Source organism: Euwallacea fornicatus, chromosome 25, assembly GCF_040115645.1.
Source record: "Euwallacea fornicatus isolate EFF26 chromosome 25, ASM4011564v1, whole genome shotgun sequence".
In the NCBI taxonomy this organism is placed as follows: domain Eukaryota; kingdom Metazoa; phylum Arthropoda; class Insecta; order Coleoptera; family Curculionidae; genus Euwallacea; species Euwallacea fornicatus.
In genome coordinates this window covers 1,522,785-1,540,621 of record NC_089565.1, presented here as the reverse complement: position 1 = coordinate 1,540,621, position 17,837 = coordinate 1,522,785, and the positions used below count along the sequence as shown (strand labels likewise).

Genomic DNA, 17,837 nt, shown 5'->3' with positions numbered 1-17,837 from the left:
AGACGTGGAGAGAGACATTTTTGCCGTATTTAAATTCTTCAATTATGGCTCCATAAAGAGTGTGGACCCGCCATTCATTTTAAAGTTCAAGCGAGAACGAAGTGCTTTATTTCGTGGTTCAATTTATATTCAATATGCTTTGCTTGCATTTGTGCAGTGAATGAAGGAAATTTAATACGAAAATGATAGATGCCTATTTGAAAAATAGGGAATGCGACATTTCTATATCTAATTTGAGTCCCTTGGATATGTCGGCTTTTGTCTGCCGTAGCGCAAATAACACGTTTCTGTTTCAATTAAAGATTTATGACATCTTTATGTAAAATTATTTGCACAAATCCTGCCATACACTTCGCTTCACTGGGCTTCAGAGAATCGGACGAGGAAATTAAACTTGGACCATTGAAAAAATTCGTATCAAGTCACTGATCGAAACCAAAGGGGTTTCCCTTTAGCTCTCGGTCTGCTTTTTGCTGCTCGTCCTGTGGAAGCCCGGAGAAGTGCTCGAATGCCGAGGAAGTAAACTTAAGTTATCTGGCTACGAAGCTTTTTCCTCCCTTTAAAAACGCTTTTTTCCGTTATTAAAACCGATTTTTCCGTTATCGTAATGTTATGTGAGTTTTAAATATACAGCCTGTCCGATTTTCAGCGGGCAGCGGCTGTACATTGGCAAATACAGCAAGTGGCGACATCGGACAACAAAATGTATTACTAAAATGATTATTAGAAATTTCTGGAAAGTATCTTCGGCTCCGTGAGATTGCCCAAAGGGGTGGGGGGGTGGCAGGGACGCTAGTTCTGTACAAAGTCACTGATTAAGTAACATATTTCAATTGACTATCAGCAAGATTACATCCTTTCGAAACTCTTTTATTCGTCACATAATTTCAGAACTCCAATAATCAGAATGGGGGAAGCCGATGAATCATTCTAATTTCGACCTGCCATATCTTCGCTTTTAATCATCCGAGTTTAACGATTCTGTGCTACATTGTGAGGGAATTGCAAGCCGATTTGATATCTACATAGAGCAAAAACTCATATCTAAGAAGAAAATCGCAAAAAGGCGTCCTTTTTGAGTAATGGCGATTGTCATCATTTTTCTTTAATAAATCAAATGGGATCGCATATTTTCGTAATACTGCCATTACACATTCAATCAAAATTTGGATGACAGAAGACATATAGGCCACAGAGCGTACATACTACGATACGCCGATGACACAGCCCTTGTGGTACACGACCGAACGACAGAGAAAGCCGTCGAAAAACTTCAGACACTGGCGAACGACAACGTGAAATGGTTTTGCGGATGGAGACCAAAACCAAATTCCAACACATACCAACTGTTACTTTCAAATCTTCTAATTGAACCAAACTCACCTACAATAACGTTAGGCGGTCACATGACGGAGCCAAGCAATGACGTAAAATACCTAAGAGTAACAATCGACAAAACACTAAAGTTCACTAAACATGTGCAGAACATGAGAACAAAAGTTGTCAGAAGAAGGAAACACTTGCGGTCACTGACATACAAAAACAACGAGAATCAGTACAGGGATTTCCACCAAAATATACAAAGCTATATGCAGACCATTACTGGACTATGGTCACGAGTTGAAGGCCAATGCAATAGATAAAACCAAACGATACATGCAAACAGCAGAACAGATTGCACTTAGACCGATCACCAAGATCAGACACCGGGGAAACAGACTACACAACTCATCGAACCAACTACTGTATGAACGTACGCGCATGACAAGAATATCTGAAAGACTACTACTGCTACAGACCAAATGGAAAGACAACCCACGCAATTGGACGATACTGAACCCACTTTGTTAATTGTAAAACAAGGACAGAAAGGCCAAATGGTCGATAGCCCGTTCCTTTGGGAATAAAGATGAGTTACACATACCATACAGTGGTGGCCATAAATATGGAATATCATAGATTTAAATTTATTTTACATTTATTATTCAGTATTGAGTGTTACAGATCGATAAAATTTGAAGCCGAAATGGTTAAAAAAATATATATTTTTCGGAAGATCTTCGATCACGAAAAGTGGAGATGTCAAATGACGGAGCCAATCAGAAGGACATCGCAAAGACATTTAATGTGAGTCAGGGGTGTGTATCGAAAATTTTGAAGAAGTTTAGAGTATTAAACGCCGTAAAAAAACCATGTGAAAACAGGACGTCCCAGAAAAACAACAGCCCATACAGACCAACGTAGCAAAATTATATCCTCCAAAGATCCCGAAAAATCATCGTGCTTAATAAAGGAAGAAATTACAACTGATAGTGATATTGAAATTAGTGATCGTACTGTGAAGCGTCGTCTATGTGATACTGGATTGTTTGGACGATTGCCAGTGAAGAAACCATCAATTTCCAAAAAAACTGGAAGGCCAGAACTGAGTTTGCATGCTCACATCTGTTTTGGACACCCGAAAAATGGAATACCGTCCTTTTCAGTGACGAAACCAAAATCAAACTGTTTCATTCGGATGGAAAAACTTATGTTCGGCGACCAATAGGGAAGAGATTTGATCCCAAGTACCAAAAGCCCACTGTTAAACATGGCGGTCAAAGTTTAATGGTGTGTGGATCTTTTTCGACATCTGGAGTTGGCCTGTTAGTCAAAATTGATGGAATAATGGATCGGTTTTTATACGAAAATATCCTAAAGCAGCATATGCTTCCATTTGCCGAGGAAGAAATGCCACTGGTATGGCGGTTCCAAGAGGATAATGATCCTAAACATTCTTCGCGGTTGATTAAAAATTAGTTTATTGAAAAGCAGATAGATGTTATAGAATGGCCTTCACAATCTCCTGATTTAAATCCCATCGAACATCTGTGAGACCATTTGAAATGAAAAATTAGACAAAGACACGTGTGAAATACTGAAGAATTGTGGATCATACAAGAAGAATGGAAAACCATTTCTTCCTCAACGTGCCAGAATCTAATTGATTCAATGCAGCGTCGATGTCAGGCTGTCCCAGATGCTAGGGGGTGTGCCACAAAATATTGAGTTTACTTAAGATGGCAGGCTCCATACCATGATGTAAAAAATATTCCATACTTTTGTCTAAGTGTAATTTTTCATTTTCATTTTTCTAAAAAGTTTTTCAATTAAAAATATTAATTTTATATTATAATTAAAGGAAATTAAATAAAGTTCTTCAAGCATTTGTGTAATTTTTGTTTAATACTTTTTAACAAATATTTTATCAAATTAAAATAATATTCCGTAGTTATGGCCACCACTGTGCATTTTCATAAACTCATTTTATAGAGCTCAAAAAAACCTACATTTTTCCCAAAAGTCGCATTTCAACATTCGTTTTCGAGTTATTAATAAATAACTGAAAATTTGAATTTATAGCGAGTTTTCCAACATGCAGTAAGTACGCTCGAGAGCAAAACGAAATGTTCCATTGTAATAAATGTCATATTAACTACTTTAGTATTGTTAATATTAGTTTTGAATTATTAATTACTGATAATGTTCGCAATCTTCCTGAGCATTTTGCAATGGCATTTCCGAACGAAGCAGCCCGCGACATGCTGAATGTGTATTTTCCGTGTAACGAAAATATGGGAATAGCAGCAAGAGAATATTGTGTCAAGGATACACTAAGAAAACATTATTCGAGAAAAGTTTTTGAACGATTGCTAAACGGCTTAAAGACACTGGAAATGTTCATCCTGCTCGGCCCGTTACGCAAAACCGCCCAACTCGAAATCACCAGAATGTCATTAACATTTTATCCTATATTAATTATAATCCTAAACAGAGTACAAGAGAAGTGGCACAAGGGTTAGGTGTTAAAAGATAATAAATTGCATCAGTATCACATTGTTATGCATCAAGCTTTGAGTGACAAGAATTTTGAAAATAGAGTAAACTTTTGCCATTGGGTAGGGAATCTAATAAGTGATGAAGCTGAATTCCTATCAAGAGCAGTTTGGTGCGACGAAGCTACATTTAAAAATAATGAACAATTAAATCTTCATAATAGCCGTTATTAGTGAGAAAAAAAATTTTATTCAATGTGTGAAGTGGACCATGAATATCGCTGGACTTTGAGCGTGTGATGTGGAACAGTTGAGAGAAAAATTATTGGACCGTATTTTTTCAAACGACCTCTCTAAATGGGAAAGATATTTGGAATTTTTGAGCAACTCGGTATCCCCGCTTTTAGCCGATGTCTCTTTGAGAACGAGAGAAACCATGGGATTGCAACACGATAGTTGCCGAGTTCAGAACGATTGACGTGTTTCTTTGGATGAAAAGTTCCTCTCTCCATGGACCAAGAGGGGAAGTTTTTTTTCATGACCACCACGGTCTCCTGACGTCACGTGCCTAGATTTCTATTTGTGGAGATGTATAAAAGACCTTGTATATAAGCGGAGTCCCACGACCTAGAACAATATGAAGATTTCAATGCGAAACGCCGTCCTAAGTCGAAATTAACAAAAAATTTAAAAATCTGTAAATTCGACTTTATCAAGAATTCGACGATGGACGAATTGCGACAGGAAACATTTCGAACATTCAAAGCTAGTTTTTCCTGAATTTTGCGTATTATATTTTGAATAAAATATATTGAGTTATGTGTCCATAAATTAAAGAATTTAATGAGATTTATTAGCCAAAATAATGGAAACCTCTTGTCTTACGCAAAGGCCTACCTGCCGTTAATTGAAAAACTCGCTATAAATTGAAAATTTCAGCTAATTTTCAATAACTCAAAAACCAAAAGGAACTTTAGAATGCGGCTTTTGGGAAAAACGTACGTTTCTCTAAGCTCTACAAAATGGGTTTAGGAAAATAGTGTAGTTCAACTTAATTTATTAAATAAAAAAGAAGAAAATCGCCACTACTTGAAAAAACGCCCTTTAGCAATTTCGCTCTTGGATATGAGTTTTTCGTCTATATAGATGTCGAATCGGCATGTAGTTCCCTCGCAATGAAGCACAGAATCACTAAAATCGTATAATTAGAAACGAAGATGTGGTAATTTAAATTTTCAACGACCCATGGGCGCCCCCATTCTATATTATTAGAGTTATGGAATTATGGGTCGAACCAATAAGTTTCAGAATTATGCAATCTCATTGATGGTAAATTAAAATATGCTACTTAATCAGTGACTTTGTCCGTCCCAACCTGTGCCCTATGATGACGATCTTACTGAACCGAAAATATTGTCTTGAGATTTTTTATAGTCGCTTTAGTAATACGTTTTTTGTCATGAATTGCTTCTTGCCCGACTGACCGATATACAGCCATTGTCCATCGAAAACCGGACAGGCTGTATGTGTCGTGAAACCATTAGTAGACTCATCCATTACGAACTCATCACTTCGCCTTTCGTTTTGTAAACCTGAAACAGTGCGCAAATGCGTTTTATTACGCCATAGCAATAGGTTATGGGAATAATTGTAAATTGGTACCGTGGTAAAGTATGAAGGTGGGGCACCACGCTGTGCGAAAACAATTTTTGTAGAGGTTCACTGTAGCATCGTAGTGATTATTCGTTAGTCGGTTACAAATTAAAAAAAATAATAAATTAGTTGTAATAAACAACTATGGTGTGTAACTTGGATATTTGCATTTATGTTATACCAACCGTATACATCTTAATCTATACAAGGTCGACATAAAATGTAATAGTGACGTCTCAAAAATTGTATGCTTTTGGATTGAAAGAGAGGAAATCTGGTATGAGAAAGATAGCTAAAAAAGAAGGGATGAAGAACTATTAATTGATGAACTAAACATCAGAAAAATAAAATCAAAATCACGAAAACTATTAATAGTTATACCGACCAGAGTGAAGTCTTAAGACATACTCTTCCGCTTCTGATAGTGCGTGAATTGTAACACAGAAGCAACCCAAAGACATACGTTTCATCTTATGCCTACCACCATCGTTATTACCCTACAATATAAACCGCCATATTTTTTTAACCCGTATACACTCCCATTACTAATTTTGACCCATTAGTCTAGTCTATAGAAGACATGCATATTACATCTATCTATGTCATTTGAATATTACCCTCTCTCCAAACACCCTAGACATGTATGTGCTATGTAGTACGATACACTTGCAAAGATCCAAACTGCAAGCTATAGTTATTAACACGTTCACTACCATACTGGTGTATAAGACCGAGACGAGTTTTATGTTCTCTTACGTTTACGATCTGTAAGTTTAACAATAAATTAAAATAAATAAATAATTGAAATTTTGGCCGGCACGGGAATCAAATTTGCACTGCGCAGTGTTCATGTTAAAAAATTGGGTGTGGTCCATTGAAAAGCTCCAAAATTATTCTCATCAGAAGATTCTGCGCATTCCAAATCTGACTTTTGTCCATGTACAAACGTTACTTTGTTAGTCCGCGGCTTAGTCGACAATTTTAGCGAAAATTTGTCCCTAAACTTCAAACTTGGCTCAGTACGGTCGCCTTGGTTCTCAGATGCAATGTGCAAAGTTGATGCCAAATTTTCAGTTGAATACTGAGTGTCCATGAAAGAAACACCCATTACTTCTTCGGTACCAGCGTCAGAACTTGTCGGACAATTAAAATCGAACCTTTGACAAAATCGTCCGCGTAAAGAAGTTTTTATGCTAAATTGTGACAAAACGTTTTTGTAATATCTAACTGAACGAAAATCAAGTTTCTTCGTAGACTTATTCAAATTTGAGGACATTTCTAACAGTTCTTGTTCATTCGAAGAACACTTTTTCCATTTCTTTTTAAGGCATTACGATGGCGAGACTTGCCACTGAGAGCGATGAAAGCAATTAAGTATAAACACGCACTTTGGAATGCGAGTTTGGGCGTGCAACTTTTTATAAATTTTTTCAAAAGAGCTTAGACAAATGCACAAAGACTGCGACCCGGACTGAGTCGGCGCACTTACGACGGTGCCCCAACTCGGCGTATGACACCGGACTACAAATTTGACAATCTCTGCATTTATGAAATGGTATTTTTTCAAAATTTTATGGGATTTTAGGTTAGTTTTTATAATATTCTAGTTTTTATAACATTATATCGACAATGGCCTCCGGGACCAAAATTCTAAAAATTATATAGTTTAAACAAAGTGAATATACCGTGGGCAATGAAAGTGCTAATAACTCGGTTAATAAGACCATATAATTCCTTTAAAATCAACGTATGAAAATTACCTTTGGTATGCGTCAAAATGTCCGCGATTCAAAACAGACCAATAATTGCTGCAACCAGAATATTATTGCACTTTCCATTTTTACACTTTTCACAATTGCGGAAATACTAACTCAATACGCAACAATTTTACAATTATTACTAAATGTTTAATTACTAGATATTGTTTCTGATGGGTCTAGCTTAATTAATTCGAAATTTGCATATTTATTGCAGTCGTTGAAACATCGGAAACAAATGTTTTGTTTGTGTCACATTTATCAAATTAAATATTTACTTAAACTTGTTTTGACTTCATATAACCACGAATGGGAATAATTAAATTCAATTTTCTAGTTTCAAAGTTAGGATATGTCAGTGCCCCTAACGGTTATAATGTAAATAGACCTGTCGATTGCACAGGGTGTCCAGATGAGAACAAGGACCAAACTAGAAATTGTAACATATAATGATGTATTCTTCATTCAGACATGGGATTGTAAACTAAATTAAGCGTCAAATGAACTGGAGCAGTCAAAACTGGCACTAACTTTGATTAGGTCTAACTTGGTTCGTACGCCCAGGTCTTCCTCAGTCTACGTTTCATTAGCCTCGGACATTTTTTTGCAATTCATCCTCCTTGCACAGGGTGTTTGAAACGTGTCTCACGTCTTATGTAAAGAAATGGAAAATAAAATTGAAGACTTGATTGCCGAATCTCTTAACAAACTTTTTTCTCACAATTGGAAGCGAGCTGACTTTTTTGATTAACTTTCGTTAAGAAAGTTTTTATTATACAGTATCAAAAAATCTTTCTTTTCAATTCCAATTCGAAAAGATCGTCGATTTTACTGCTTCATGCATTTCCCCTCTCTAGTGCTAAAATAAACATTTTGCATTATTGACCTAATTGGAAGTGGCTCTTGATGTAATATCTGGAAGATGTAAGCAAATTACCATTGTATGGCACATTCCCTGGCAAATTTATCTGACGTATCGACACCGCTTTTTTATTATAATCGAGCAAAATACCTGTCAGCTTAATTAAAAAAATAGTAAAAAGGGTGTACTGGAATTTTCCTATGGGATTCCCTTAAATTTCGTCGGATTTTTACGAACATAAGCGACATAGCATGGAGGCGGAAATATCCCAAGTTGTCTAATACGGAAATTTAAAATTTGTCTAATTTTTTAATTAATGTGTATATAATTTTCTAATGGTGGGAAGCATAAATTACAGCTAGATACAGAGAAAATGCTAAAATTTGTTCACTTCTTCACGTGTTGCTAAAAATAAAAGATCGTGAACTACAAATGGTCATGGGTGAATCTTATGAAGATTATAGATGAAGCTGTCAAAAATTCGGATTAATTAACTCTTGATCTTTGTGCAACAGAGTTAATATAGAACAGCAAATCGGCTGAGTTTCATTAAAACCAGGCAAACTATAGTTAAGATAGCGTTCTGTAGGCACACTCCGGACTGAAAACCTATCCGGGGTTTAAATAGACAGTCATATATGAAAAAATGCCAATTTAAGCCAAGCTCAGACTTGAGTCCGAGTTTAGGCTACCTGTAATATGGAGGTTATTAACCCAATTTCGATTTTTTAAAACCCTCTAAAGCAACCTCTCTTATGGATCAGGGACCCCAATAGATCTCACAGGTCCTTGGTCGATAACTAAACTACTAGCGGATATTTTTAAAAATAAATTTTAAGCTGCATATGTGTTACGTTAAGGAAAATGTCAAATTGAATTTTTTGGCGAAAAGTTAGAGTGGCATTTATTCCATTAAGAAAAAAGGTTAGTTTGACCTGAAGTGAAAAGAAGAGTGAAAGATCTGAAAGCTCACTTGGAAATATGGGATTGTCCCTATCAACGTAACAGTGAGTCCCTGATGCTGTTAAAAAAAAATTGTGGAAAGGTTGGAAGGGAAGTGAGAGGTGGTGAGATCGGATGAAGTTTCAAAAGGGTTAAAGTCAAACGCGAATAGGCGGAATCGGACAATTTATCACGGAACGGAAGGAAAAATGAAGCTAAAAGAAGGGAGGTATGAAAATACATACTCATTTTCCTGCTAACGTTATTAAGTGTACATAACCGACTTGACTCAAAAAAGATTATTTATCCCACTGCGATTTCATAAAATTCTTTCGTGTGCTTGCTCTCTGTACGCCGGTAATGGCAGAATTACACAGAGAAAATTAAATATTTAGGTTTTGTATTTAAAAGGAAGTTCTGATTCACGGCAAATTAATGCTTCAAAATACAACTTTATTTAATGGCGCTATGTTATCTACACGAGCGATATATTATACAAATAAATACAGCACATGTTACCTTAATGAGTGCGCAAATTAAGTAGAATATGATAAGAAGAATCATTGCTATTTTTCAGCAATTATCCTGGGATCTACCTTCAGTCAATAACAAACCAATTAATGCCAGAGAACCACTAAGCGGCTTCAAAGGGAGGTCACCAGCGCTCATTTTGATGATTTGCGAGACAAAGCATATGAAATACAGGAGCGGACAAAAATGAAGCAACAAACATATTCTGTGAAAATATTCGGGATTTGTTGCGACTCATTTATAAATTAGTAATGTCAAAATTACGTTAGGAAATCTAGAAATAACTGCAAAAAAATTATAAATTTATTCCTGAATTAAAGGCATTTAACAACGAAAACGATTCAATGTGGCGGACTCAAAGAGGGCAATTTTGACTGATTACGAACATTTTAACTAATACTTAGCAGCGCTGCCATTGTTTTTAATAACTTCAATGGATCTATTCCTCATAGACTTCATTAAGTCATCGATGGTTTCTTCTGAAATGGAATTCCATGCAGCTGAAATGGCGGCGAATAATTCTGCGGAGTTTCGAAATTTTTGTGGATTTTCTGTCCTTATCTTACGGCCCTCTATCTTCCATGAGTTCTCCATTGAATTAAGATCGGGACTTCGGACGGGCCACTGCGTTACATTTACCCGTCGCTCTTTCAAATATTTTTCCATTTTTTCAGCAATGTGCTGCGGGTCATTGTCACGTTGAAAAATCCATGACATGACATGTTTTCCTCTGCAAACGGAAGCATATGATCCATTAATATCTCCAGATATTTAAAGCGGTCCATAGTGCCCTCTATTTTCACCAATGGTCCCGTTCCAAACCCGGAACATAATCCCCACGCTAATACGTTACCTCCACCGAATTGAATTGTGCCTTCAGCGTACTTTGGCGTGAATCTTTCATTTGGAGGACGCCTGACACATTGAATTTCATCCGAGGATTAAAAATTAAATTTACTCTCGTCGGAGAATATCGCAGTTTTCCATTTTTCGAAACTCAAGTTGAGATGGTCATTTGCAAATTTTGCGAGCCCTTCTGTCCTTAAAAGTGAAGGGTTTTTTAGCGAATCTGTGGGCATTCAAACTTTTTTCCTGTAAGCGTCTTCGAATCGATCTCACAGAATCATCAAAGTCACGACCTTCCTGTGCAATGTCAACTGCTGTTTTGACGTAGATCCCCTTTCGAAATGTTCACAATTTTATTGTCTTGAACTCTTGTTGTCTTTCGCGGACGACCTGTTTTTGGAGGACTCACCACTCTACAGATTATAGAGCGATTAAGATTTAATTCTCCAGCAATATCACTCTGGGACATTCTAGACTCAAACTTGGAAACGATTAATTGTTTCAGATGTACTGAGTGAGATTTACCACGAGGCATGTCCGCTGGTTTTCACCAGTAATACTGAACTCAAAAGTGTTTGATGAAAAAGGACGTTAGAATGAATTTTCATATATATTGTTGCTCTACTTTTGTCCGCCGCTTTTGTTCGTTTTTGTTGTTGTTTGTTGTCCTTGAATTCAGGAATAAACTTGTAATTTTTGGCAGCGTCCTTTCTGGACATCCCAACGCAATTTTAGTATCACTAATTTATGAATAAGCCGTGACAAACCTCGATTATTTTAAAGGACACGTTTGTTGCTCCATTCTCGTCCGCTACTGCATGTGTAAATCGCAATATGCCTTTTTGAAAAACGCAGTTAAAGTAGTGATTTCGAATAACACCTTCCGAATAAAGACCTTTTTTACCAAAATAAAAAGATCTTTCTAAAACGGAGCCAATCTGCGTAATGTAAAATGAAAATCGTTTTTTTTTTTTGTGCGAGATTTGAAAGTTACTCCAATCACCAACAAACGGCAATTCATTTAGAGGCTGTGGGGGAATATTCCGAGCGAAGTGCGAATAAGGAGGAACGCAGGCAACGAGATATATTACTGTTTCGTTTTATTTCTAAGTAGGTTTGTGGTGAAAGAAGTACATTAATCTTTCAAGGCTCCTCAGGAACCTACACTATTTAGGTAATTGAAGTTTCCATTTTAAAGAGAGCACATTTAAGATAATTATAAACTATAAAACATAATAGAATATGTGTACTTACGTGTTGTGAAGCCTTCCAAAGGAAGTTTTGGCTCTCTTTGCATTCTGTTACGTAATACTTATGTCTTAGGGTGGAAAGGGACCATTTTACTTACCTTGGATTTTCTCTTGTTTCGAAATTTTCGCCGGAATGCTTTTTCCTAACGTAAATGTTAGAGTCATGAAGACAAACGAGCACTTTAGGGAAACCAATAAGCACATCATTTCCCGTCAAAAGCAACACCACTGCGCGGTTCCCGGTAGCAGAATTTCACAGCTGTGCATTTTTCACTTTAGGTAGTTTTATTAGTTCAAGCCCGGGTCCACTAGAATTCTCGACATGTCGAAAGGTCCACCTGAAATAAAAAAACATTATTAACCCATTACGTTTTTATCACTTGACTCATAAAGAATTGATAACTAATTACTTGTTCGGGAAAAAGTTGACTCTATATATCTAACGTTTCCGCCATTATTGATACAACACTTGGCGGATATTAATCCAATAATGTTGATGGGAAGTTTAATAAAAAAAGTTTTCAAATTGGTTTGCTGCAAACACTGAAAAAATATGGGAGGCGAAAAATGTAATGTATTTTGCAAAGTTTTTTTCGATTGAATTGGGAGCGTCAGTCGATGAGCAGTGAGGAAAAGACGAAAATATTTTATTGTTTGAACACGGCCACATATACAGGGTGTTTCCTAACTACGTGTAAAAAATTTAAAGGCGTAATCCTCGACTGATTTTGAGTCAAAAATGTCTAATAAACATATGTCCGCAAATGCCTTGTTTCCAAGATACAGGGTGTTGAAATGTAACAAGAAAAAGAGATTTTATTTCCAAAATGACTCAATTTGGGTGTTTGAATTTTAGAAAAGACAATTCCGGAGGTTCCGGGGTTTTCTTCAATACGTCTTAAGATTTCTTCCTCCACTTCTGGTGTTCGACGTGTTATTAGCTTTCTTCCTCCTGTAGTTTTCATAAGAGATCCTGTATCACAAAGACGTTGAAAGAGGTTTTTAAAGGTTTAGTGGTTGGGAGCTTGGTGGTTTGGAAACCTTTCCATGTAAATGCGCCTCGCTGCCAAACACTTACCATCAGCAAGGCCATAAACAAAAATCATATTGGCCATTTTTTGATTAATGTACTTAGGCATTTGAAAAATTTTCAAAACTGAGGTATAATCTGATTTTTGGGACACAGAACTAAATTCTTTCACTTTAGAGAGTAAAACACCAAAATAACACTGACTATCTTGTTTATGGTAGTGGAAGTAGCAAAAAAAAACTAACAATAAACAAGTTGGTAAATACCACCAAACCTTTAGAAACCTTTAAAACCTTTTTCAACGTCTTTCAGTCAACACCCTGTATCTTGGAAACAAGGCATTTGCGAACATATGTTTATTAGACATTTTTGAATCAAAATCAGTCGAGGATTACGCCTTTAAATTTTTTACACGTAGTTAGGAAACACCCTGTATAAGGTGAGCAAATTTCAACGTTTATTTAGACAATCTCGGTGAAAGCGATAACAGCTCCGACATTGCATGAACCATTTCGATGGGGATTTTGAAAGACCGCAGTCTGACATTTTAATTTTTTTAAATCGAAAGAAAATCGATCGAATCACCGAGCGTTCCAAACAAATCAAGGCCGAAGATTCTTTAGATTGACGATCTTCAAGATTGCCAATTTTCCTAAAATTCCGATTGCAAAAGTTGTGAAGCAGCTTAAGTTCACGCTAATTCCAATATGTTATATTCCATTTGGAAGGCAAAAATCCTCTTTTACATGATGCACAATTCAAATTTTAAAAACAAAGTTGGATTCTAAATAAACATTTTTAGAACTAACGAAATTGCGTTAGCTCCGTCGCAATAAAGAAAGTGTTCTAATAAGGCTGTAATTATGTTTATATAACCGGAATAATAACTAAGTGACGAGAGTTTATGGAAAATTGTCAAAGTTAAAGTTTTGCTTTTAGTTTGTAAATAAAAGAAGTTGGAAATTTTAAATTTGTCCGCTACATTTGTGTTAAAAAGAAAAAAATTGAAAATGCCTTCTTAATGTTGACTTATCTTTTATGCTGACAAAGATTTCTAATGGAAACATAGAAATTTGCCAACTTTGTATAAAATGTGTTAAGTAGATGTGATTGAAAAATTGTGTGGAATTCTTAACCAAGAAAATTAACCCCGCGAGTGCGAGTTTGTGTTAGTAAATTCCTTACCCTCATCGCTCTATAGAACGTATTAATAAACATGAAATGTCGGCCTTCAGGGACAATTAATTACCTAATAAATCAAAATATTTTCTCAAGCATGTTGCTACAAGACTTTTTTCGTTCCATGTTTTACAAGAGGTGTTCATATAGACAACTATTTATTAAAAATGTTTTTGATTACAAACAGGTATTTTTAATGAAAAATCCAAGTCTATCAAATAAACATTGTTCATTCCGATTTTCCGTCGATTGATGGGAACATATTTGATTTAACCACCTAATAGAGTTTCAATGTTGCAACAATATTCTGTGGATGTGTACGTAGATATTTAAAAAACATTTTTGTTACTGTATATAACTTTTTGATACATGGTTTAAAGTGTTCAAACGTATTATTTTACGTAGGTTTCTCAAAAGTTGCAAATCGACTTGTTTGATTCTCATCAATGATATACTCTCTTCCTTCAGTTGAGGGAAATATCGCGGGCCAACTCCAGGGTTTCCATTCATACGAGAACATATCATTAATTTCTGATAGTTGGCAATAATTTATGATACTTTTTACATATAAACTAAATTTCTCGTTTTCACATAAATTATTGAACATATAGATATATATATATATATATAACTGTGCTATATAGTTGAAGTCTGAAAACTACATGGTATTAAACCGCCTGAAAATATATAGTACTTTACATAATTTCTTATATAAAACGATACATATTTTCAGGTTAGTTCAGATTATATATATAATTTTTTATATAAAAAATACACGTACGTCCAAAGTCTAATCATCTGTTATTTTTTCATTACATCAGGAAAAACTTGTGATGTCGACCTGCGATGCGATTTTAACGTCGCATTAATGTCTACAAAAAAAGAAAAGTTATGGCTAATTGAAACGGTTGCAGGCTAAACAGACAACACTGCAGTTTCTGTTTGTTCTTTTTTATGCAGTTCTATGGAGTGAATGGAAAATATCAAATTCTAATGCACGCGAATGGTATAAGTATGAATGAGGTTATTTTCTGTAAATTTGTATACATTTTTCTTTACAAAGGGAATTAATGAGAAAATTTGAGGCGGCAAAGCCAGAACCTTATCTATTGAAGTAGGTACGAAACCATATAAGCCTGTTTAATACAATAACGGTTCTGACTATACGTTTTTCGTGGAGAAATACCGGAACTAAATGCGAAGTACAACTTCAAAATGTAATATCGTACTTTCACCTCCTGCAGAACGAAGCTCAAAAACATGAAAACGGCGAAAGGTGATATTTCACTGATAATATTGCAAAAAAACCCCAATTTACAATATATTTTCAAATAACTTGTTGGGTACTGATCCATGTTGTTGTTTTAACAAATAAACGAACCTCTAGTTTATTTTACATTAAGCCATTTGTATGCAATGGCGAAAATTACATTTTGAATTTGGTTTTCGCTGTTCATTATCAACCGATTAAATAAGTATTTCTATCTCCCGGATGGAATATTGGCGGAGGGAACAATGGTCAGAACGATAAGGTCATTAATGACAAAAATACGGCAGCAACATCGTATAAGATAGCGCTGACCGCCCTTGTAGGATTCATCCGCAAAATACCCTAGCTGAATTTATTATTCAGATGAAAACCCAGGAACTTAGCAGGTATTTGTCATTTAATTAGAAAAGTCAAAAAGTTGGTATGACCTGGTGACAATGAAAATCTGAGGAATAAAATTCACGAAGCCAGTTTTCAAGGTATTGAAATAACCCATATTGGGATTATCGGGAACTATTAAACCCACCTAGAACCGGAGTTGTTTGATCTATCCTGCTGTGAATATTGTCACGAGGTAAAGAGTAAATAGCATTATCCGCGAACGTTATTAAAAAAAGAGATAAAAGTTGGCTTAATATACCTCATGAATGCCGGCGCACCATCATAAACTTCAATAAACGTATGAGGATTGTTGTTATGGTCGGTTTGCAAAGTTATTGTGTTCTTCGCGAAAGCCTCTGGGAGCAATCTTAATAAACAATGTTCATACGTTTGTAGTGCAACTCTGCACTACAGACGTAGTCATATCAACTGTTAGTAGCTATCTCGTAAATTAGATGCTTTAGATAAACATTTTCCTGCATATTATTAATTTTTACCACCAATCCTTCAGTTTAAAAGGTGGTATGAAAAGATCAAAGTTTACTGGCTGTAATTCCTGTACACATCTCGGTGCTTGGAACTTACACTCAGATGAGATATCATATTTCGAATAGAGGGAAAATTGTGTAAATTTACAAAATTATGACAAAGTGTGCAAATTAAAATGCTTTGTATTTACATAAGAAATCCGCCTCTTACGTGTTAAATTCGGTCTTAAGGTGGTGCAAAAGGAAGAAAGGGCCTTTGTGCTTAAAATGGGCAAATATGGTAGAGAGGCTGTCTGGTTGTACTTGATTAAGGGATTTCTGCTTGCAAACATAGCGGATTCCCTCAAGGAAAACAGATTTTTTTTTTGTAGATATTCGCGACTTTCGCCAACGTTTGTCGTTTGAGCCGGAGATGAAAGGATTTTTTTTTTCAATTTTATGTTTGAACCCTATATATAGAACTGCAAAATGGTCGAATAAATCAATAACTAAAATTAAAATTTGGTGGAATTTGCAGCGCAGCCACTCTTGTGGTCAACACACGCGGTTTTAATCAACCATAAACAGCTATATGCACTAGTTCCGCCGGCTGATAATTACAAAAGCTCTTGTTGGGGGGTATTTCGCTTGGCAAATTGCCAGTCTAAAATCTGTACTTTGGCCATTTCCACTGCTAAATGGGAACGAAACTAAATATGCGATAATACACTGGATGTAATTCCAGAGACACTGTTTATTAGAATAAAGGTGATAATAGTAATTATCAGTGCAATTGCATTATAGCTGAACATCTATACATTTAGAAACGGTCTATATTAAAATACTCTTGCGCTATTAAAGGTAGCTTTACGTATTCAAAAGAAGTTCAAACAAAGCGATCTCAGTTGCTAGCCACAGAAAGTTTGCAATGCAAATTCAGCTTCTATTCATCAGACTTTTTAGGAAGAAATATCATGCACACTGGCCGTATTTGTTATGTGTACTAGTTCTACTAGCATCGTATTTGAATGAATTATTACTATTCAATGGTTATATAGTGACTAATAATGCGACGTTCTCTCGTTCATCATCAGGGAAATATCATATTTTATAATCCTCACTAATCGAGAAAAACAAGGCATTTTAACGATGCATTGACCGTCTTATTGTCCCTAATGCTTTTTTCGGTTTTATCTTCGTGTAGAGGAAGTCAAGATTTGACCCGTTGTTGCACCTTTTCAAATCAGTCCTTAATATCGCCAGGTCTTCTATTATGCTCAAGGTAATTTTTGTGGTAGTAGTCCTTAACAAATCAGATGGCTGCAAAATAAATGCCACGAATTGGTAGCTCCGAGATGATCAGGAAAATTACCAGTTTTCCAGGAAATGAGATACAATTTAAGGAAATCCCAGGAAGCCAAAAAAGCAGATATTAACCTAATTAACAGGCGTAACAAACATGGTTCTTAACCTATTAATATAATATCTTAATACCGAATTTGGGGTTTTAGGATTAATGTTCTTAATTCGATCGGCCATTGCTCAATAAATGATCTGTGACGGCGGAAATTGGGCTTCGATCTGTCGCAATTCAATTCTCAAGCAATCAACTGTGGATCGAAGACTGAGCGAAAACTCAATCCTACCTTGGTGCTATAGCTAGGATTGACAGGAAACTTTTCTATTTCCTTAGATCATTATTAAAAAATTCCCCCGCAAAAACGAGCATTATTTTTCACTTTGAAAATCAATAAAGTTTATAATTTAGAAATATTTGATTCAACTTGGTAAAAAGTAAAACTTTTTTACCAAAAACATATAACTTAACGGTTTATTTATAGACAATATGCATAT

At 35.6% G+C, this 17,837-nt stretch overlaps 1 protein-coding gene across 1 annotated transcript in view; it reads right to left on the bottom strand.

Annotated features, from left to right (window-relative positions):
* Positions 1–17,837, bottom strand: part of LOC136346988 (alkaline phosphatase-like) — a 256,494-nt gene that overhangs the window by 185,455 nt on the left and 53,202 nt on the right. Inside the window, exon 2 of the mRNA XM_066296587.1 lies at positions 11,755–11,994. Coding sequence (XP_066152684.1) covers positions 11,755–11,863 — 109 coding nt within the window. The 5' untranslated portion in view covers positions 11,864–11,994. The remainder of the gene's footprint in view (positions 1–11,754; positions 11,995–17,837) is intronic.